This window comes from Geotrypetes seraphini, chromosome 19, assembly GCF_902459505.1.
Source record: "Geotrypetes seraphini chromosome 19, aGeoSer1.1, whole genome shotgun sequence".
NCBI classification, from domain to species: domain Eukaryota; kingdom Metazoa; phylum Chordata; class Amphibia; order Gymnophiona; family Dermophiidae; genus Geotrypetes; species Geotrypetes seraphini.
Genome location: NC_047102.1, coordinates 24735434 through 24759028, shown reverse-complemented (window position 1 = coordinate 24759028; position 23595 = coordinate 24735434). Strand labels below are relative to the sequence as shown.

General features: G+C 44.0%; 1 protein-coding gene across 10 annotated transcripts in view; it reads right to left on the bottom strand.

Annotated features, from left to right (window-relative positions):
- SERGEF (secretion regulating guanine nucleotide exchange factor) overlaps positions 1-23595 on the bottom strand; it is a 280295-nt gene that overhangs the window by 235155 nt on the left and 21545 nt on the right. For all 10 annotated transcript variants that reach the window (XR_004537547.1, XR_004537548.1, XR_004537549.1 and 7 more), the window contains exons 4-6: positions 6908-6996; positions 4870-4930; positions 241-354 (exon numbers count right to left, since the gene is read on the bottom strand). Coding sequence is in view for 4 of the 10 variants with exons in the window: in XM_033927956.1 (XP_033783847.1) it covers positions 241-354; positions 4870-4930; positions 6908-6996 (264 nt within the window). In the remaining 6 variants the exon portion in view is untranslated. The remainder of the gene's footprint in view (positions 1-240; positions 355-4869; positions 4931-6907; positions 6997-23595) is intronic.

Below are 23595 nucleotides of genomic sequence, written 5' to 3'. Positions count from 1 at the left end.
TCAGGCTAAATCCCTAGAAGATGTATAAAGCAGCAGATTCAGAATATACAGATGAGCAAGAAGGTGTATAATACAAACATCCACATTTCACAGATACAAACAACAAGGATTTTACCAAGAAACAGTACTGCAGCACCTAAATCATACAGGGCAAAGAGCCCCATACACAAAATATTAGTTGCTTTGATCTGCCATTGTCCACAAATACGCATGCCTGCTACTACAAATGGAGAAGGTTACCTGTTACTATGCAAGGCTCCTCTGCTGTCAGGAAAAGTGAGACCGGTTTCCCCGGAAAGGCTCGCTTTGCTTGTGATGCCATCCCAGTTCCCCACTGGAAAACCTGACCGCCCTCTTTGTATTATAGCAAACACAAGGAAACATACATGAAACAATTAATAACTTGCTTACTCCCCATTTCTAAATTACATAATTTCATTTTCCAAATGGAAAAAAAAAAAAAATATATATATATATATATATATATATATATATATATATATATATATATATATATATATATATATATATATATACACACACACACACACACAGTGGAACCTTGGTTTACGAGCATAATTCGTTCCAGAAGCATGCTCGTAAACCAAAATACTTGTATATCAAAGCGAGTTTCCCCATAGGAAATAATGGAAACTCGCTTTGATACGTTCCCACCCCCCACCCCGAAACCAGCGGCACTGACCCCCCCCCCCCTCGCGAACCGGCACCTCCCGTCTGAACAACTTGAACTTACACCCCCCGTCTAGCACTGGCACGCAGCCCACAGGACGTGCCGGTGCCGCTTGAAGATCTTCCTGCCTCTGCTGGGCCTTGAGCATGCATCTGCGCATGCTCAAGGCCTTCTAATTCTTCCTCTCGCCGAGATTCTCGACGAGAGGGAGAATTAGAAGGCCTTGAGCATGTGCAGATGCATGTTCAAGGCCCGGCAGAGGCAGGAAGATCTTCAAGCGGCACCGGCACGTCCTGTGGGCTGCGTGCTGGTGCCAGACAGGGGGGGGGGTAAGTTCAAGTTGTTCGGGCGGGGGGTGCCCACAAATCGAGTCAACACTCGGTTTGCGAGACAAGTTTTGCTCGTCTTGAAAAGCACTCGCAAACCGGGTTACTCGCAAATTGAGGTTTGACTGTGTGTATATATATATATATTTCAATCTGAATGTTTTGATAGATCAGAAGATTAGATTCTTACCTCGATAATCTTCTTTTGGGTAGATGTGCCTTTTGGGTAGGAATTCTGACTATAGGTAATATCCCCCAAATCACAAGTTGTGTTGCAGAAGGATGAAATTTACGTTCTTCAACTCTGCCTCCTTCTCCAGTGGTTGTAGTGCCCCCCTTCAGTTTGTACCAAAGCAATCGATCATCACAATAACATAAGAAATAGGCAGGAGGGGTATGGGTATCATCCCCGATGGAAGATTAGGTTTATACCTCTTCTATTAGTCCCTGGAGAATTCCATACGCTAGGTGTTCAATCCCAACCCACAGTCAGGGTGTTGCAGAAATCCACATCTTTTCTGAACAAATGCTCCACCCTCTTAGCCTGAGAGTTAGTAAACAATCCCAGTTAAGCCCAAAGCCAAACAAATTCAGGACAAGGGGGTATGGGGGAGAACCCCCTTCAACGAAGTAATTCATGAACTGTTTTGCTCTGCAAAATATTGACAAGTGATAACAAGTACAAAAGCAACTCAAAAAAAACATTGAGGAACAATGTAGCACTAACCTGCAGTGTGCAGAAGGCACCCCAAGAAAGGCCTTCAGTAATGTGTATACTCACTGAAACTCCCCACAGGATCTGCCAACTGGCTGGAAAAGCTTCAAACCTAAAATGAGTGTGACCGAGGCAGAAAGGAGCAGGCTACTCCAAACAACTGAGTGAAGACAGAAAGGCCGGGTCATATGAAATCCTCCAGGGACTAACAAAGAAGATTATTGAAGGTATAAACCTAATCTTCCATTTTGTTATGTCCCTTCTAGATTCCATATGCTAGGTGACATACCAAAGCCACGGTAGCTAGGGAAGGACAGAAGAGCCTGCCTTCAAACCCAAGGTCCCGAAAACGGCATCAGAACGCGTTGCCACAACAACTCAGTAAAACCATGCAAAAGTATGATCAAGAAGCCACCCCACAAAATTCATCAGAATGAACTGCGCAAGATTCCACCAACAACACAGCCACCCGTCTAGCTGAATGGACTTAAAGTGAGATCGGCGGCTGCTTGCCATGGGCGAAGGAAGTCACGGAAATGACCATTCCATAAGACCAAAACACCGTGGATTCTCCATGGACACCGGTCCATAACGGAGAAAATATCAATGAAAAGGGAGCCGGAGCTTCTCGACCCACTGATGACGTATGAGACCCACGTACCCTGGGCGGTGAGGTCAATCCGAAGCCACTAGATGCATCGCTTTCCGGCAGATGACCCGACCAACCAGAGGTTATGGAGGGAACATCATACAGGAACTCGTGAGCCAGCCAGGGCCAAACCAAGGCATCAAGCCCTAGCGTCCGCGCTATTCATCGACCCAAAAAGCGCCCAGCCTTCGAGTTCTCTGCCTAAACCAACAAGACCCTCTGGGACAAACCCCAGCTCTTATAAGATCAGATGGAATGCCTCATGCAAGAGGGCCCATGCTCCTGAGACCAGGAATTGTCGGCCAAGGAAGACTGCTGGAACATTGACGATTCCAGCCCCATCGGCCGCCGAAAAAGACAGAAGATGTGCTTCCGCCCAGGAGGAAGAGGAAGTACGATTTGAAGGACACAAGGAGAGGCCATTAGGTTAACAGTATGGACAACTTTATGTGAGTTCTCTGAAGAAGCCGGTCTGGTGAAACGCGTTAGAATCCGTGACCCCTTTTTTTTTACTCACTTTAACTTTGTGGACTCCTTTGATTTAGTCAATAACTCTAAAGCGAGCTTTTTACATAATTATGGACAGAACTGTTAAGTCATCATTAATGAGACTATTAAGTGCTGTGATTGACCAAGAGAGACGCATTTAAGGGCATAACCCTGGTTGTGGCCTCTCTAGAGCTAAGGTTCTGAGCACTTCTTAGGAACTTATGGGGAAAACTGTATTTGGTGTGTATAGCAATCTTTGGGCTGCCAGTCGGACCAAAGTTAGACTAAGACCTCAATCCCCACAGATCCACACAACAAGAAGGAAGGGAAAACACAGCCAGTACCCGCCAAAGCTCGAACAGATCACCACTGGGGCCAAACAGCCTGCACTGAAGCACCTAATAAATCAGGTTGCGAACTAGCTTTAGGAAAACAGTCCCTGAGCTCCATAAGTTCTATTGCAGGTTGGCCAGACAGGTACCCCAAGGGTTTCCCTGCTAGCTGCAGACTTCTTTTCCAGAGTCTGTGTCCTCTCCCAGGCAAAGCTGTCCCTGGGTCACTGAGAATCTCTTGAGCACCGCAAAACCTCTGGATTTGGATAAAAACCTAAAATATAAGAAAAAATCAGAGCAGATCAGAACACCTTCTCGCTTGCAGAAGGAAAAACTGAAGGAGGCACTTCAGCTACTGGAGAAGGTGTTTGAATTGAAGAATGTAAATTTCATCCTCCTGCAACATGATTCGTGGTTTGGGGGATATTTTTCCTATAGTCAAGACTCCTAGACACATTGCACCAGAAACATATTTAGAAAAAACTTTTCAAAATAGAAATGATAGAAGCAGAGACATAGCATATAAGTGATTAAAATTGAATTTATTTTTTAAAACAAGGAAAATATTTTTTTTACATTATAGGTGATAAAAGTCTGCCATTAGATCCAATGAAAACATCTCCCATAGACACATCATAGACTACTGTTCTGGGTTTCAAGCACAAGTTGGATGCACACCTTCTTGCAAATCATATCAAGGGATACGGGAAATCCGGGTCTCCAATAAGGAGCACCTAATTGGGCCTCCGCGTGCGCGGATCGCCGGACTAGATGGACCTAGGTCTGATCCGGTGAAGGCGTTTCTTATGTTCTTATGACTAGGATATATGAGGATATAAAAAACAAGAATAGATGTCTAAGATACATGAAATAAAATCCAAAGTGAGAAAACATCTTAACTGCTCTGAAACACTATTCATTTCTTACTTGTTGGTTAGGACCAGGCTGAGAACCCCTGCTTTAATGAAAACACTAATATATGTCCAATTTATTCAGGGTTCTTTCCCAGAAATCAAGACAGAGAGACAGCACATGATAAACTGGCATTGGAACTTCCACTCTCAGCTGCGGACAATATTTCACCACATAGTCTGAAGCAAACCCACTGCAGCTAAAGTGGGTTAGAAATACTATTGTACTATTAGAAATGGTCTGTCCATATAGGAAGTGAGGTTAAGAACATAAGAACATAAGCAATGCCTCTGCTGGGTCAGACCTGAGGTCCATCTTGCCCAGCAGTCCGCTCACGCGGCGGCCCAACAGGTCCAGGACCTGAGTAGTAATCCTCTATTTATACCCTTCTATTCCCTTTTCCAGCAGGAAAATGTCCAATCCTCTCTTAAATCCCAGTACTGTATTCTGCCCTATAACGTCCTCCGGAAGCGCATTCCAAGTGTCCACCACACGTTGGGTAAAGAAGAACTTCCTGGCATTCGTATTGAATCTGTCCCCTTTCAACTTTTCCGAATGCCCTCTTGTTCTTTTATTTTTTGAAAGTTTGAAGAATCTGTCCCTCTCTCCTCTCTCTATGCCCCTCATGATCTTATAAGTCTTATAAGGTTACTAAAGTAAGGAAGCTACAAAACGAAAAAATAAAATGTCTGTTCAGAATAAACACAGTTGCCTCCTCAGTTACTCTGGAACTGCAAGACAGTGAACTCACTCACCTGTAGCTGCAAGAGCATGCCTGAGTCCAGCAGCAACATGCACAATTTTCTCTGTGAGGGCCTAGGAAAAAAAACCCAAAACATTCATCAGTTTTGTTTGTCTTCGCCGCGGGTGCACTTTTTTCCTGGCCCTCACACTACCTAGGCAGATTAGAGGAGGCTAAGTCAATGGCTCCTGTCCCCCTCACGTGCCACGTGGCACATGGGACATGGATGATCTTCAGAAGGCCATCCATTGCAAATATGGCATGAATTCAAAGTATCCTGGCCTAAGAAGTCCATCACACCTGTTTCTGAGCAAAATCAAGATATTTTGAGCCAGGATTTAACAAAATACATGATCAGACAGATCCAAACAGTACAAAATGCTGCAAGGTTTTTGCTGGGAAAATCAAGGCAGACGAGTGCCACCCCGTTACTGAAAGAGCTACGTTTGTCCCGATTGAAAGCAGGGTGAAATTCAAGATCTTATTGCTGACACACAAAACCATTCCCCTCTCAGAGCCACAAAATTTAGCAGCCAGAAAACATAACTATACACCACTATGCACCCTGTGCTCGAGCCAAGAGTCCCTACTACAAATACCCTTCTTCAACGACATCAAATACAAAAGCACCAGAGTAAGAATGTTCTCTGTAATGGCTCCAACATGGTGGAACACCCTACCGAAAGAATTAAAACTGGAAAAGGGCACTGGAAAATTAAAGAAAGTGTTAAAGATTTATCTTATTCTCAGATGACTAACTGAAACTATGAAGAGGGAGGAAGCAACAGAGGAAAATAGCAGGCTATTCCTCTCCCCCCAACTAGGAACACGAAAGAAGGTCATGACATGTATGCACATAGTAGTTCATTCCAGAATTGTTTAAGATATGAAGAATTTAATAAACTGAACTATAATTAATTAGGATGAGTATAACTAGGGATGAGAGCAAATACGGCGAATATAGTACACGTTGCTAGAACTATTTAGAATGAGTGTAAACATTGTAAACTTAGTTATATGTAAACTAGAACGTATTGTAAATGGTATTTAGTAGCAGGGAATCATTCATACCACATTTACAAAAATTCTTGACATCACACCATCAATATGGAAAATTATAGAACAACGGAGAAAAATAAACCTCAATTGTGAGGGGTCGGGACTACACAAGTGCCCGAACCTCAATTGTGAGGGGTCGGGACTACATTTTGATCATATACGATTGTATTTCCTAATACATTTATATGTAAACTAGAACATCTTACATTCGCTAGACTTATTAGGATGTCTGTAAATACATGTAAATAAATGGCTGTAAATACATGGTTAGAATGGTTAACTGCAAAACTTGATCATCATATATTAATGGCTTGAACGTAGTATACGTTGACTATAAAACTTTAAACTCAGACATAATAGTGTAGTTATATGTAAAACCTGAACCTCACGAGTATAATAATTTATCAAAACAGCTAGAATTCATGAGGTATCCTAGCCAAGCAGCTAGGACGCCAATGACAATCACATTGGAAACCACCTAAATCTGTATTTTAAAAACATTACAGATGTTTTTGAAAACTGCTCTGAATTAATTCCCCAGTCATTAGTAGTGGTATAGCTTTCAATAAATACAAAGATAAAGAGACAACAGATTTATTTTCAAATTTGGAAATCCAAGATGGATGCTACAGCAATGATTTTAGTGACAAAAACGGCTCAAGGGAGCTACACTGGGGTCTAAAAAGTAGTGATTTGAGGATTTTAGAAGTGGGGGGATACCCCCACACACACCAAAATAAATAAAAAAAATCCTGATTTTGTTTTTCAAGCTGTCAGCCTGTTATTCATTGTGCCATGCTGTGTGCTGGGAGCTGCAAGTGCTGAAGCTGCAAACAGTTTATAAGGAAAGCTTCTGCTTCAACAAGCCTGGAAATCTGGACTGCTTGTGTCTTTGGACTGCCTCTTGGCACCTGTGTGGCCCTCATCTTTTCTAGCTCCTCACACTAACACATCATTTGATGGACATAGTTGTAAAGAAAACAAAATTTTACCTCTATCAGTTGTGGGACTGCACATGACTTCTGAGGAAGTCCCAACTGTCCAAAAGAGTTAGAGCCGCATGATAAAACTTGGCCATCTCCTGGTAAACAGAACAGTTTGAGCATAGCACAAAGATTAGGTATTAAGTAGTTGATGGTAGAAAGGCATTGATTAGTCTTCATTAATTCATTCATAAATGTCAATGTACTATTCTAAATATACTATATTGGTTGCCACGTATCATGTTCTCAAGTGTAGCCAGGTGGTCTAAAAGAACACCTGGAATAATAATAATAACTTTATTTTGTATACCGCAATACCAGAAGCAGTTCAGAGCGGTTTACAGAGGAAGAGACTGTACATAGACAGCGATGTTACAGAAGGTATTGCCAATTACATTAGTAAAATAATTTGAATTACATTAGTGAGCCGAGAGAGGTTAGGAGTAATCGGGAATGTGACAGATATACAATAATTTCTCAGAGATGCAACCAGTTGGGAAGGGGTCAAAGAAATTTGTCAAATAGGTAGGTTTTGATCAAGCTTTTCAAGTTTCAAGTTTATTTAAATTCTTTGATTTACTTCAAATCCAATGCGATTTACATAAGTTAAGCATTAGGTTAAAATAAAAACACACAAACATAACAATTAATACTAATTACAATAATACATTTAGGGAAATCGGGACCGACAATAGTTGGCTTAAATACAATTCTAAAAAAAAAAAGAAAGAAAAAAAAGAAGGTCTCATACACAAAAGGTTGGGGAACAAAAACCTGCTTGATTTTACTAGATCGTCTTCCTAGTCTATTGTAACTTACAATAAATCCATTAAAAAGCGTCCTTAAATAACCAACTCTTTAGGAGACTTTTAAACTTGCTCAGTAATTTTTCTTCTCTTATATTAAGTGGAAGAGAGTTCCAAATTTGAGGGGCTGTAACAGAAAAGATCATATCTCTCCTAGAATATATAATTTTTAATGAAGGAACTACCAGTAAAGATTTATCTTCCGATCTTAAAGATTTTATGGGGGCATACGGTATTAGATATCTTTCTAAGAATGTAGGGGCTTTGTTTATAAGTATTTTATGTGTAAGTAATGCTATTTTATACGTGATTCTGTAGTTTACTGGTAACCAATGTTTTTCCTTTAGAAGTGGTGTTACATGATTGATTTCCTGAAGGAACTGGTAGGAGGATGTATTTGAAATGAGGGAGGTTAGACATTTATTCCATTTGCCAGCTTGGAATGACAGAGTTCTATCAAAGAATCTCTTGTAGATGCAGCCTTTCGGGGAGGGGAAGGTAAACAGTCGGGCATTCCATGTGCAGGTAGTGCCTGGGAATGCAAAATGGTGCGATAGGTAGATTGGGGATGAACCTGTTAAGGTTTTGAAGCAAAGGCAGGCAAACTTGAAAATGACCCTTGCCTCTATTGGCAACCAGTGAAGTTTTCTGTAGAACGGGCTTACATGGTCCGACTTTTTGAGACCATAGATGAGACGGACGGCTGTATTCTGGATGATTCTCAGGCGTTTGATGGTTTTCTTCAAGGAACCCATGTATATGATATTGCAGTAGTCTAAGGTGCTTAAGATTAGAGACTGAACCAGCAATCGAATTGAGAGGAAGTCAAAATAATGTTTGATGGTTCGGAGTTTCCAGAGGGTGCAAAAGCATTTTTTAACCTGAGCATTGGTGTGGTCTTCAAAAGTCAGGCATCGGTCCAAGATAACTCCAAGGATTTTGATGGTAGGATTGATCGGGTAGGTTAGACTGTTTAATTTCAAAAAGGTATTCGTTAGCTTATTGTTGGGACTTGCTAGGAAGAGCTTAGTTTTTTCTGGGTTTAATTTGAATTTGAATTGTGTAGTCCATTGTTCTACCTTGGTGAGAACCGAAGAGGTGTGTTGTTCAGTCTCTTGTGTCAGTGAGGTAAAGGGGATGATAATTGTAATGTCATCAGCATAAATGTATGATTTCAATTTTAAGTGTATGACCCAATGATGACATGTAGACGTTGAACAGGGAGGAGGAGAGAGGGGAGCCCTGTGGAATATTATTAAAGCTGGTCAGATTAACCACAAAAAAACAGTTAACTTAAGAACTGCTATACTGGGTCAGACCAGAGGCTCATCAAGCCAGTATTTTATTTCCAACAATGGCCAAGTCAGCTCACAAGTACTTGAAAGGATCATAAGAACATAAGAATAGCCTTACCGAGTCAGACCAATGGTCCATCAAGCCCAGTAGCCTGTTCGCACGGTGGCCAATCCAGGTCCCTAGTACCTGGCCAAAACCCAAGGAGTAGCAATATTCCATGCTACCAATCCAGGGCAAGCAAATAAGCAATACGGTACCTGATAAGCACTTGATTTCAGCAAAACATGAAAAAACAAATATACAGAACCTTAAGGTCCACACTCAAAAAAAGCAAGATTAAAAAGAATGACGCCTTGCCCTGGTAAAAGATGTTTTGGGGAGAACACTATTGTAGATGGTTCTTGGATGTGTGTTTTTATTACAATTTGCTCTTTGTGCCTGCTATAGCTCATGTCAGTGATATCCCATTTACGAAAACCAATATTGCACCCTTGAAGAAGGCAATTGGTTTGCCAAAACATGGATTCATGTTGGGCTCTCTGTATGCATTGAGATTTATTTGTATGCAATAAAGTTTGTCCTAGGAGAACCTATGTTTCAAGTAAGTAACTTTCAAGCATTTTCAAGGCATTGGATTTTCCCAAGTCTACCTTAATAACAGTTTATACACCTTTTATCCAAGCAGATACCAAAACAAGGCATTCGGACTTATCTAAAGCAAGCCAGTGTTCAGATAAGTTTTACCATTAATAATTGCTGAATATAAGAGAACATTGATAATAGTTTGCACATTTGAGGAGACACCATAAACTTGGACATTTGTGAAGGAACACTAATGGCCTCTTTTACAAAGCCGCACTAATGGCTGCGCTGTGCTAACGGCCCCGAAGCTGTTGCCGCGCGGCTTTGTAAAAGAGGCCGTAAGATTTAATAAGACTGGGACACTTTTGTTTAGCAGGTTTTGTTCAGCATGCAGTGGAGTCATTTAAAACAAAGGGGAGAATACTAGTGATGTAACTGAAGCATTTGTGAATTGGGGATTTTTCCCCTCATGCAGATATTTGAGCTGTGGAAACTGCTGATGTTACTGAAGCTCTCCTTACATTAAAAAAACATTATTAAATATATAGTTGATTTATCTAGTGTCCATCCATGTATATTTTTTGATATAACAGGAGTTGTTTTGGACATCGTTTGGTACTCTTATTAGGAACTGTTTGAGATTGAAGTGATCTAAATATAAGATAAGCAAGATGAAACATAGAAATATGATGGCAGATAAAGGCCAAATGGCCCATCTAGTTTGCCCATCCACAGTAACCATTATCTCTTCCTCTCTCTTTGAGATCCCACCATGCCTGTCCCACAGTTTCTTGAATTCAGATACAGTCTCTGTCTCCACCACCTCTTCCGGGAGATTGTTTCACGCATCTACCACCCTTTCTGTAAAAAAGTATTTCCTTGGATTACTCCTGAGCTTATCACCTCTTAACTTCATCCTATGCCCTCTCATTCCACAGCTTCCTTTCAAATGAAAGAGACTCGACTCATGTGCATTTACGCGACATAGGTACAGTATTTAAACATCTCTATCATATCTCCCCTCGTCCACCTTTCCTCCAAAGTATATATATTGAGATCTTTAAGTCTGTCCCCATACGCCTTATGATGAAGACCATGCACCATTTTAGTAGCTTTCCTCTGGACCAACTCCATCCTTTTTTTATATTTGTCAATCCTTATTCATTCAGCTCCAGATTGGAATATAATTCTAGATGAACTCCTGATTTTTGAGTATTTAAATCAATGGTACTACCTAGCCCCTAAAATACACAATATCTTAATTGTCTCTCTGCTATCAAAATAATGCAATAATGCGGTGAGCAGCTGTAGAAATTCCTGCAATGAATAGTTACTTCCTTTGGCCAATGATTTCACCTCAGTAGAAAATGATTTTTCTAAGTCTGATGCCAATATTGGATTCTCCTCATACAGACCTCAAAATCTGCAAATGAAGGAAAATAGGAGACGCAAGCAGATGCCAAAACTGACCACATGATCTACATGGGCATAGCATCCTTCACCACAAGGTACTGATTTGATCTCTTCCAGCAAACAAATAACCCACTGTTTTCTCTCATAATGCTTACATTCATTTTTCATTTTAAATGGACTTTCTAAATACAGCATCTATTTCTCTCAGCAATAGGTCTGTTGATTCTGGAACATAAGAAAATAAGAATTGCCGCTGCTGGGTCAGACCGGTGGTCAATCCTGCCCAGCAGTCTGCTCACACGGCGGCCCTCAGGTCAAAGACTAGTGCTCTTAAATGAGTCCAGCCTCATGCGTACGTTCCAGTTTAGCAGGAACTTGTCCAACTTTGTCTTGAATCCCTGGAGGGTGTTTTCCCCTATAACAGACTCCAGAAGTGCGTTCCAGGTGTCTACCACTCTCTGGGTGAAGAAGAACTTCCTTACGTTTGTACAGCTTTAGAGAATGCCCTTTCGTTCTTCCTACCTTGGAGAGAGTGAACAATCTGTTTTTATCTAAGTCTATTCTCTACAGTATCTTGAATGTTTCGATCATGTCCCCTCTCAGTCTCCTCTTTTCAAGGGAGAAGAGACCCAGTTTCTCCAATCTCTCACTGTACGGCAACTCCTCCAGCCCCTTAACCATTTTAGTCGCTCTTCTCTGGACTCTTTCGAGTAGTACCGTGTTCTTCTTCAAGTACGGCGACTAGTGCTGGACGGAGTACTTCAGGTGAGGGTGCACCATGGCCTGGTACAGCGGCATGATAACCTTCTCTGATCTGTTCGTGATCACCTTTCTTTATCATTCTTAGCATTCTGTTCGCCCTTTTCGCCGCCACTACACATTGCGCGGACAGCTTCATCAACTTGTTGATCAGAACTCCAAAGTCTCTTTCCTGGGAGGTCTCACCATGTACCGCCCCGGACATCCTGTATTCGTGCATGAGATTTTTGTTACCGACATGCATCACTTTACACTTATCCACGTTGAACCTCATTTGCCATGTCGATGCCCATTTCTCGAGCTTGGTTATGTTGCGTTGCAGATCTTCGCAATCCCCTCGCGTCCTCACTACTCTGAATAACTTTGTATTGTCCACAAATTTAATCACCTCCCTTGTCGTACCAATGTCCAGGCCATCGCTTTACTTTCTCAGCAGGTTAAGATCAGATCAACATTCCTCAGGACATAAAAAGCAAAATGCCTTGTGTGTTAAGAGTGTTGGTTATCTACAATGCTCCATGAGCTCATTTCTTTATTTAATTATTTAAAAGGTAATTTTAAAATACTAAGACTGTTAAGGGCAAACATTTTGCTACATTATTATTAATGTATATAACTACCTTTCTATTAACTAAAGCACTTTATATCAAATACCAGATCTTTATGCAAATGTATTCTATTCATGTTTAATTTTGGCTTCAGAATGCACAAGACTAATTTTTCCTCTTTCTGCCTGTATCTACTTTTAAGAAAAAGTTAAATGGAAAAATGTTTAACTTTCCAGAACAGTGGACGGGCCATTCCTCAAGAGGTGAGGAATCCGGCTCTTCCAGCAAATGTGTGTGCTACCTCGGTTAAGTAGGAACCAATTACTTTGGGCATTAATTGGTCAGTTTTGAATTGGATGGAAAACACCTTCGCTACTCATACAAACCTGGCTCTAGGTGGGTTTACTTCCGTGAATGAACACTTACTTTCTTTGGAACATCAGCATACCATCCTAATAGGTGGACTGGCATACTCTTAATTGTTTTTTAATCAGGAGATATTTAGGGCCTATTTTACAAAGCCGCACAAACGGCAGTTGCACGGCAACAGCCCCAAAGCCCTTTGGGGCCGTTACCGCGCGGCTTTGTAAAACAGGCCCTTAGTATCATATTGGTACAAATGTTGGGGGGAGTCATATCTATGTTATATGAACGTTCTTCCATACTGCCTCTTATGGTATCATTCATATACTACTGAGGTTTGTCATATTTCTGTTATATAATTGTTTTACAGTGTTAAATGTGTATATTTCTGACACTGTATCATGTTAGCAAATTGAATCCTAGTAATAAGTCTATCTTCAAGTTTACCTCATTAATTGTATCCATGCTTATATTTGGCCATTTTACTACTCTTATGCTGTTAACAAAATTGTGTTTTATGTCAATCAGTACCTGTTGTATACCACTGAGTGAATGCTTTCGTAAAGGCAGTCAATAAATCCCAACAAATAAATAAATAATGCAACTTTTCTGTCTAAACAAGTACATTAACTAACACATTTATTCAAGAATATGCTGGCAGAGAGCATGCATGCTAAAAAAAACATTTGGATTTACGTTATAATCTGCAATGAAGTGACCGTGAGTTTTTGCGTTACATAAATTGAACTATACTGAAATTAATTATGTTGCGTCATACCCAGATCAATAAGACACACCTCGCTTCGCATCCAAATGCTTTCTGAAGATTCTCTTAACGTGGTGCTTATTTCATTCCTCGAGTGTCCCAGCCAATAAATAGGCATTAGACACATTTGCATATAATGGCAACAGGACACCCAAATCTCCACCCTGCATATTTATTGTGGATATCTTAAAAACCTGACTGGTTTAAGGATAATCCATGAGTGCACTGCGAACTACCGCTATTAACATGTGGGTATGTTTTAGAAATCACACACCCACACACAACTTATTAGGTTACAGCAAACTCTGAATAGATACAAGTCAAGTTAACCTCCATCAAAAATTACAAAGACTAGGGGACACTCGATGAAACTGCAGGGAAATACTTTTAAAACCAACAGGAGAAAATATTTTTTCACTCAGAGAACAGTTGAGCTCTGGAACGCATTGCCAGAGGTTGTGGTAAGAGCAGGTAGCACAGCTGATTTTAAGAAAGGTTTGGACGATTTCCTGGAGGAAAAGTCCATAGTCTACAGTGTTCTCCCTAGAGCCTTTTAGCCAGGCGCTCCACCCAGCTAATTTAGATGACTGCCCGGCTGTCATCTCAGTCGCAAATCCTGTTGCTCAAATATTTTTTTTTAACTCCCTCTCACCGGCTTGGGGATTCCCCAGGCACAGCCTGAAGAAACATAGAAACATAGAGTTTGACGGCAGAAAAGGGCCGGCGGCCCAACAAGTCTGCCCACACAATAACCCTCCCCCCCACTAGTCTGCTCAAGATGAACCCTCCATCTTTTAAGCAAAACCTCGTGGTACCCCTACCTGTTGGTCCCATCGACACTGGAAGTCAAGCACGCTACTGGCCTCGACCACCTGGCGAGGAAGACTATTCCATCAATCGATCACCCGTTCGGTGAACAAGTACTTTCTGGTGTTGCCATGAAATCTTCCCCCTTAAGTTTTAACGGATGTCCTCGTGTTGCTATGGGACCTTTTAGAAAAAAGATTTCTTCCTCCACTTCAATGCGACCCGTGATGTATTTGAATGTTTCTATCATGTCCCCCCTTTCTCTGTGCTCCTCGAGAGAATATAAGCGCAGTCTGGTCAGACGTTCTTCATATGGGATGTCTTTAAGTCCTGAGACCATCCTAGTGGCCATTCTTTGGATCGACTCCATTCTCTTCACATCCTTTTGGTAATGTGGCCTCCAAAACTGGACACAGTACTCTAGGTGAGGTCTCACCAGGGATCTGTATAATGGTAGTATGACTTCAGGCTTTCGGCTGATGAAGCTCCTTCTGATGCAATCCAGCATTTGTCTAGCTTTTGCTGAAGCTTTCTCCACCTGATTGGCAGCTTTCATATCTTCTCGGATGAGAACTCCCAAGTCCCTTTCTGCAGTAGTTCTTGTTAAGTTTTCACCATTCAGGGTGTATGTTCTGCATGGATTTCCGCTCCCGAGATGCATTACTTTACATTTTTTGGCATTAAAGTTTAGTTGCCAAGTGCTGGACCATTGTTCCAATAGAAGTAGGTCATGCTCCATAGCGCTTGGCGTGGTTGCGCTGTCGGGTTCTTTTGCCCTGCCCACGATGTTGCATAGTTTAGCGTCATCGGCAAATAATGTGATTTTGCCTCGAAGTCCCTGAGTCAGGTCCCCTATAAAGATATTAAATAGCATCGGAGCCAAGACCGAGCCCTGTGGCACTCCACTGGTCACTTTCGACGTTTTCGAGGGAATACCATTTACCATTTACTCTTTGAAGTCTGCCGTTAAGCCAGTCTTGTACCCAAGCTGTTAGTGTTTCTCCTAGTCCTAGCGAGTTCATCTTGTTCAATAACCTACGATGTGGAACACTATCGAAAGCCTTACTGAAGTCTACATATACTATGTCCAGGGATAGAGAATGACATGGTGGCGGTTTACCCGCGGCTACTGCGTTTAGCTGCGGGTAACCCGCCAAAAACGGGGAATGAAAATTAGCAGCCTCTGCGGGGACGGGGACAAGGCCATTACCGCCCCGTGGAGCGGTGAATGGTCTTGTCACCGCAGTGAGGCATAAAGGATCGTGCGGTCCCCGCAGCACCCATCCGCACGTCGGCTCGATCGTTTAACCAGCTTCCTCTCTCCACCTCACCTTAGTTTGCCGGCTTTCTTTTTCGGCGACCGGAACGCTTTCAAAAGAGCCGCGCACGCGCGGCTGCTCAGTATTCAATCTTCTGCTCTGACCCAACCGGAAACAGGAAGTTGCAGCAGAGCAGAACTTTGAGCAGCTGCGCGTGCGCGGCTCTTTGAAAGCGTGCCGGTCGCCGAAAAAGAAAAACGGCAAACTAAGGAGAGCTGGAGAGCAGTAGCGTATCAAGGAGGGGCGGGAGGGGCGAAAAAGGTAATGGCGCCAGGCCTTGGAGCACCGAGGCAGACCGCTTCTCCCCCTTCCCAGCCGAACCCCCGCTGACCCTCCTATCTCTCCCCCCCCAAGTGAACCTTTCCGACCCTCCCAGCAAAAGCAGCAAACCTCCCTCCAGTAGCGTCAGCTTTCTCCTCCCTCTGCCGCATCACTGATGACATCATCAGTGACGCGGCAGAGGGAGGAGAAAGCCGCGAAGGAGGTTTGCTGCTCTCGCTGGGAGGGTCGGAAAGGTTCACGGGTGGGGGGAGAAGCGGTCTGCCTCGGTGCTCCATTACCTCCTTCGGGCAGCAGCAGCGTTTACAATTCGCTGCTGTTGCCGGCTTCAGGCCTTGTTCTCTGCCGGGTCCTGCCTACTTCCTGTTTTCATGAAGACAGGACCCGACAGAGAGGAAGGCCTGAAGCGGGCAACAGCAGTGAATTTTGAATGCTGCTGCTACCCGATGAAGTTCAGGACATCAGGACATCGGGGAAGGAGCAGGGAGAAATCGGCTGCTGGCTTGGGGGTGAGGGTAGGGAAAGAATCATGGAAGTGGAGAAATTAGCACGATGGCTTTGTGGGGGCTAGGGGGAGAGAGAAAGAAAGGAAAAAATAAAGAGGGGGGCCAGGGGGAGAGAGAAAGAAAGGCAGAAATAAAGAGGGGGGTCAAGAGGGAGAGAAAGAAAGGCAGAAAGAAAGAGGAGGGCCAGTGGGAGAGAGAAATAAAGAGGGAGACCAGGGGGAGAGAGAAAGAAAGGCAGAAATAAAGAGGGGGGGCCAGGGGGAGAGAGAAAGAAAGGCAGAAATAAAGAGGGGAGCCAGGGGGAGAGAGAAAGAAAAAGGAGGGGGGGCAGGAGAAGAAAGAAGAAGGATCAGAAGAAGGACCAGAGACTCATGAAATCACCAGACAAAAAGGTAGGAAAAATGATTTTATTTTCAACTTAGTGATCATAATGTGTCCGTTTTGAGAATTTATATCTGCTGTCTATATTTTGCACTATGGCCCCCTTTTACTAAAACGCAATAGCGGTTTTTAGCGCAGGGAGCCTATGAGCATCGAGAGCAGCATGGGGCATTCAGCGCAGCTCCCTGCGCTGAAAACCGCTATCGCAGTTTAGTAAAAAGGGAGGGGGAATATTTGTCTATTTTTGTATAGTTGTTACTGAGGTGACATTGCATAAAGTCATCTGCCTTGACCTCTTTGAAAACCCGCGGAATATAAATGATAATTAACATTTTCTCTGCGTACAGCGTGCTTTGTGTTTTTAAAATTTTATTGTTGGTAGATCATTTTGACTTGGCCACAAAGGTAAGGGGGAGGGAGGGAGGGGAGCTGCTGAAAGACATCTAGTAATCCTTGCAGGCTTGATTGGGCAGGGAATTATTTTTGTAAAATCATGTTTTGTTATGTGACTGGCATTATCTAGACTTTAATTTCTATGAATGAATAGAATGAAAATGATATAAAATTACTTGCTAGCGGGGACCGCGTGTTCCGGCTCACACAAGGAAGGAGGGGGTGAAAGGGAAAAAGTTTCTCTTCCTTGGAAATAGATTCTGAAGTGACCTCATCAAAGAAGACCAGCACCAAATGTACAAGAAATCCCTTAAACAATGTCAAAAGAGCCCAAAATAGAAAACTGCTACTGCCTTGAGACTCCATTATTGAAGGAATCAACTTGAAATCACAGAAGAGACAGGAAAAGGTTAAATGCCTTATGGAATCCTCAGGTACAAAACACAAACCAAATTGTGAATGAAATCAGAGCAGACAGTAAGAATTATAAAATTGATGTCATTATCCATCTGGAAAAAAAGGCGTACTAGAAATAATGCCTCAGCAATACAATTTTCAGAAGTTCTATTTGTTCATGGTAAGGGAGAAGAGAGACTGCTAGTGATGGTGGGGGGACTGATAGAAGATATGAAAGAAGGGTGGTAGAAAGGAACAGATGGTAAAGGAGGGAGGGAAGGGTGGTGGTGGAAAGGAATAGAACAGACATTGAAAGAGGGTAGAGAGGAACAGACCCTGAAAGGAAATGTGGAAGGCAGAGTGGGGAGAAGACGCTGGAAGGGAAGAAGACAGATGCCAGACTATGGGGGAGCGGAGGGAAGAAGATGGGTGCTAGACGGGGACGGTGACGGGGCGGTGAATGGGATGGCTGTGGCGGTGTCGAGGCGGTGAAAGGGATGGCGGTGATGGTGACGGGGCGGTGCAGAGGATGGTGGGCCGGGGACGGTGCAGTGACGGGGACAGATTTTTTCCCCGTGTCATTCTCTATCCAGGGACTCACCCCCATCTAGTTTTTTTTGTTACCCAGTCAAAAAAGCTTATCAGATTGGTTTGACAGGACCTTCCCTTTGTAAAGCCATGCTGGTGGGGGGTCCCTTAATCTTTCATCATCCAGAAACGTGTCTAATTTGTTCTTAATCAACTTTTCCATGAGTTTACTCACTAGTGATGCGAGACTCACCGGTCTATAGTTTTCGGCCTCTGATCTGCATCCCTTTTTGTGGAGTGGGATAACGTTGGCAGTTTTCCAGTCCAGGGGAACTCTTCCCTTGCTTAAGGAAAGATTGAAGAGACCAGCTAACAGTTGTGCTAGGACATCGCTCAATTCACGAAGTACTCTAGGGTGTAGATTGTCCGGGCCCATAGCTTTGTTTACTTTTAATTTTGATTGCTTCTGGTAGACTTCGCATGCAGTAAATTCCATGTCCCGGAATGGGTCCTCAGAACTGCTCTTTGTCTATAGCTGAGGGCCAGATCCTGGTGCTTCACAGGTGAAGACTGAGCAAAAGTAGTTATTGAGTATTTCTGCTTTGTCTACGTCCGAGTCCGTAAACTTGCAGTCAGGTTTCTTTAGGCGCCCAATACCGCCTGTGTTCTTCTTCCAGTCGCTAACGTATTTAAAAAAGGATTTCTCCCCTTTCTTTACCTGCCTAGCTATGTTTTCTTCCATCCGGAGTTTGGCCTCTCTGACTATCATTTTAACTTTTCTGGACTTATCCATATAGGTTTCTTTAGCTTCCGGTCGTTGTGATTGTTTGTAGGTGACAAAGGCCTTTTTTTTTTTGTTTTACTAGTTCAGAGATCTCCATGGAGAACTACTGTGGTCTATTGTTTCTGCGTCTTTTGCTCACAGTTTTTATGTATATGTGGTCACTTCATTAAGGGTGGACTTTAAAGTCGTCCATAGTTCTTCTACATTGTCCGTCGTGTTTTGGTTTTGCAGCACTTTGTGGACGTGGTCCCCCATGCCTTGAAAGTTAGTGCCTTTAAAATTTAGAACCTTGGTCGATGTATTAGACCTAGTGGTTCCTTTCTTGAGGTGGAACCAGATTATGTTGTGGTCGCTGGATGCCAAGGTGTCTCCCACTTCTGTGACACTGTCTCCGTTGGTGAGCAACAGGTTCGGGACTGCCTGGTTCCTGGTGAGTTCCAGTACCATCTGCTTAAGGCGTGCTCCACACATGGAGGCTAGTAGCCTCTTGCTGCTGCTGGTTGTAGCGGAGAGTTTGATCCAGTCCACATCGGGCATATTAAAGTCTCCCACCAGCACTGTATCTCCATGCAGCGTGATGGTCTCAATGTCTTCCATTAGTTCATCGTCTGCCTCCTCTTTTTGTCTTGGAGGTCTGTATACAACACCAAGATACAGGCATTTATTATTGCTCCTGTCAAGGTTCACCCAGAGGGATTCTCCTGAGTACTTGATGTCTGTGATTTTAGTAACTTTGATGTCGTCTCTAATGTACAGAGCTACTCCTTCTCCTGATTTACCTTCTCTGTCTCGACGAAGTAAGTTATATCCCGCCTCAGCCTGACTTTTTTTCTACTGCATAGCGGCGCACAAACGGTGTACTGTGGCTTTGATCCCACAGCTGATTCCTTACACGTGGGTCACTTGCCAGCTATACTGGTGTTCCTGTGCTTTCAGCGCGCAGGCCACCGCACACATCGGAGACCCCAGCGGATAGATAGGCGTATGTGAGCCACTTTCGCTTGAGCAACTGGTACAGAACATGTGCGGGCTGCATGAATTTGCGACGTGTGCGCCAACGGGGAAATCTGGACGTGTAGTGGCCATAACCCTACAGGAAGGCTATTCTTTATGTTATGTTCTGCTGACGTCTCTGCCCTGACCCAAATTCCCCTGCAGATTTACTTTGTAAAGTTCCCATTGCTGAAGCCCAGTCCCCTCCCCTCTCATAAATATTCAGAAGTGAATGGGCGCTTCCATTAACACTCCCTTCCCGGGTCTGCCTGGCAAAAAAGTTTGAGGCTTCGCGGCTTGACTAGGCCCAGGCCCGCTTTGTACCATTACCGATGAGCTTGACGAGCTCGGGGATCCGCTCCCACTGGCACTTGGAGCGCAGTGCTCGATCTCCGTCTCCAGCCGGGAGCCCGACCTCTTGGTGGCCATGGTGGCTGCAAGCCGCACCGGGCCAGTGAGCCGCCAGGCTCAGGAGCCACTGCGGCAGAGTGCAACTACAGGCGCAGGGAGGGAGCGGCAGGGGTCAGAGACCGTCAGCCATGTAGCAGCCTAAGAGAGTCCGAGAGGGGCGAGTCAGGGGATCGAAAAGAGCACAGGAGCAGCGAGCCATGTACAAAGCTGCGCTGCGAATCTGAACTTCAGCTGCAGTTTAAAAAAAGGATCTAATCTAAATGTAATTACGTTGAAAAACTGCTACTATGATTAACTATAGCGCTACCAGACATACGCAGTGCTGTACAGAGTCACAAAGACAGAACTGTTGGGGGGAGAGGGAGAAATGGTGGACCAGGGGGATGGAGGCAGGAGAGATGGGGTGGGGGGTAGTTGGGAAGAGAAAGGGAGAGTAGGATCTGGAGATGGAAGGGAGGTAGGGAGAAATTTTAGGCCTGTGGATGGAAGGCAGAGAGATGCAGCATTCTCTTTCTTTTCCTCCATTTCATTGTTCAGCATCAAAAGGAGAGGGAAGAAGAAAAATAGAAGAGAGAGGGATCAAAATGTTGGACCATGGGGATAGAGGAGAAGAGATGGACCCATGGGAGGGCAAGAGGGATGAGATCTGGGATAAGAAAGGGGATGGAAAGAAAGGGACAGGGAGTTATAGCCTGACCAGTGGAGAGATGGAGGGGATTCTAAAAGTGGTGAGCCATGTGGATGAGGTCAAAACGGAGATGACAAGATGAGTGAGAGAGCAGTGAGTACAATGGCAGAAATATGGTAATGGGGAGTAGATAGAAAAAAATAGGAGGCTGGGAAAGGAGTGAGATGGGAAATGGGAGAGCTAGGGATTGAGAGAAGATGGAGAATTGAGAGGTAGCTGAACATTTAAAAAGAAGAAGGGTGAGAAAGAAGGCAAGATTTGAGTGGACAGAGGCAAAAAAAGAAAAGAAAAAATTAAGAAAGCTGAAAGGGAAAAATCAATATGTTGGAGACAAGCAAAAGGAGAAAATGGAACAAGAGAGGAAAAAAAAATGAACAGCAGACACTGGAAAGAGAATTAGTTGAAGAGACAAAAAACAGAAAGAGAAACTGGGACCAAGATGATGGAAAAACAAAATATCCAGACAACAAGTTAGAAAAAATTGTTTTATTCTGAATTTATTAACTGGAATGTTAGCTTTGGGATATGTGCATCACAATTATTTTTGTATTCAGTGGCGGAGTTATATACAGCTGATTTAGAGGAGGGATTGGAGCCCAAAATTATTGGATGGGCACCAAAGTTTCTCCTGCCTGAGTGCAATTTACAAATACTAGAGCTGTTGGGGATCCCCAAGCCCTGCCACTTGAAGACATCTTCAGTCTGACAACCCAAAATCTCCAAGCTTTGCATTCAATGGCAATATCCTCAAGCTGCCACTGCTTTCATGCATGCATGAAAGCCAAAGTGGGGTGGGGGGCAGGGAGGAGGGAAGGCAGCAGCTCTGCAATATTGCTGCCAGCTACAGAACTTGGGAAGTTGGAGGGGAGGAGGTGGCTGTCAATTGGTAAGGCTTGGGGATCCCTACTAGCTACAGCAGGGGAGATGTTCATTTTGAGGGAGCCTAAGCTCAAAGTGGGAGGCCTAAAAAAGCAGTAATATTTACCCAGACTGAACGATCCTCCATGTGCGCTGCTGACAGCTGACTCAGCATCCCCGTTCTGATGAGGCTCACCTCTGAAGAGGCTCACCGTAGCTGTAATAGATGTGAATGGAGTGCGCATCCCTGCTCATCAGAGTGGGGATGCGGAAGCCTGTGGCTGCTCCCACTGTCAGCGGTGCACGTGGAGGATTACTCAGTCACGGTAAGCATTACTGCTTTTTTCATTCCTCTCCACAGTGTCCCTTTAATGAAGGTTTTATTATTAGACTAGTCTTTAAACCCGTTACATTAACCCGTGCTAGAATAGATGTGTGTGTCTGTCTTTCTATCTCTCTCCTTGGCCACTTTCTCTCTGCTTTTCTTTCTTTCTTTCTTTCTTCTTGGCCGTTTTCTGTCTTTCTTTCTGTCTCTCTCTTTCCTCGGCTGTCCACCACCACCCCTTCCCTGCTCCCACTGTCCAGCATTAGCCCTTCTTCCTTTCTTTTACTTCCTCCTTGTCCAGCAGCACCTCTTCCCTTTCCCCCCTGTCCAACATTAGCCCTTCTCCCTTCCTTTTATCTCCCCTGTCCATCAATACCTGTCCATCAGCACCCCTTCACTGCTTCCCCTGTCCAGCAGTAGCCGTTCTCCCTTCCTTTTATCTCCCCACTGTCCAGCAGCACCCCTTCCCTGCTCCCCCTGTCCAGCAGCAGCCCTTCTCCCTTCATTTTATCTCCCCCCTATCCAGCAGCACCTCTTCCCTGCTCCCTAATACCTGCTCCCAAACCGCCATTCCTACCTTCTTTCCATCCCGGCTTCCTGGTCTCTTCTGGCCCACCGGCACGGATCACCGGCCGGCTGTAGCGAACCTCGCAGGCCGCTCTCCAGCTCGGTAGCATGTTCCGTCTGACGCGATCCCTTATGTCAGAGGAGGTGCAGGATCGCGTCAGAGAGAACGTGCTACCGAGGTGGAGAGCGGCTTGCGAGGCACGCTACAGCCAGCCGGCGATCCTCAGCAGGCTGCTTTGAAGAAGAGGGCAGATGCAAATGAATAGATTTACTACCGTCTTAGAGTGAGTGAGGGCGGGAGGGGGGAGTTGCAGGCATGTTCTCCGCTTCCTTGCATCCGTGGTCACAAACTCCGCCGCCACAGTCTCATTCTACTTGCATGGATGTACGGATCACGGATGCAGGGATCACAAAATTTGAAGTGTGCATGCGTGCTTAGGGCTTTATTATAGTAGATACGTACATCTTCTATATTAGAGATTGCAAATTTGGGACCTGCTCAGCCTTTTTTTTTTTTTTTTGCTCATCAGCTAGTGTTAGTGTGGCTCCAGAAATTTTTTTTTTGTCTAATGCGGCTCAGGGAAGCCAAAAATTTGGACAACCCTGCCCTACACCTTCACCATGAGCAGGGAGGGGTAATTTGCACCACCAAATTTCCCCGTCCCGCCCGGCTACTTTTTTGTGCCACCCGGCTGGAAAAAATTTCTGAGGAGAACATTGGTCTGTTACTGAGACTAGAGAATGACACGAGGACAAATTTGTCCCCATCCCTGCAGGAACTCATTTTCATGTCCCATCCCAGTGAGTTCTTTTTCTGTCCCTGCCCCATTGCTACAAGCTCTGTCCTCATCTGCACAAGCCTCACACTTTAGAATCATAAGTAGCAACATTCTAGAGCTCAGATTGTGATGTCATAATGCCTCATTCCA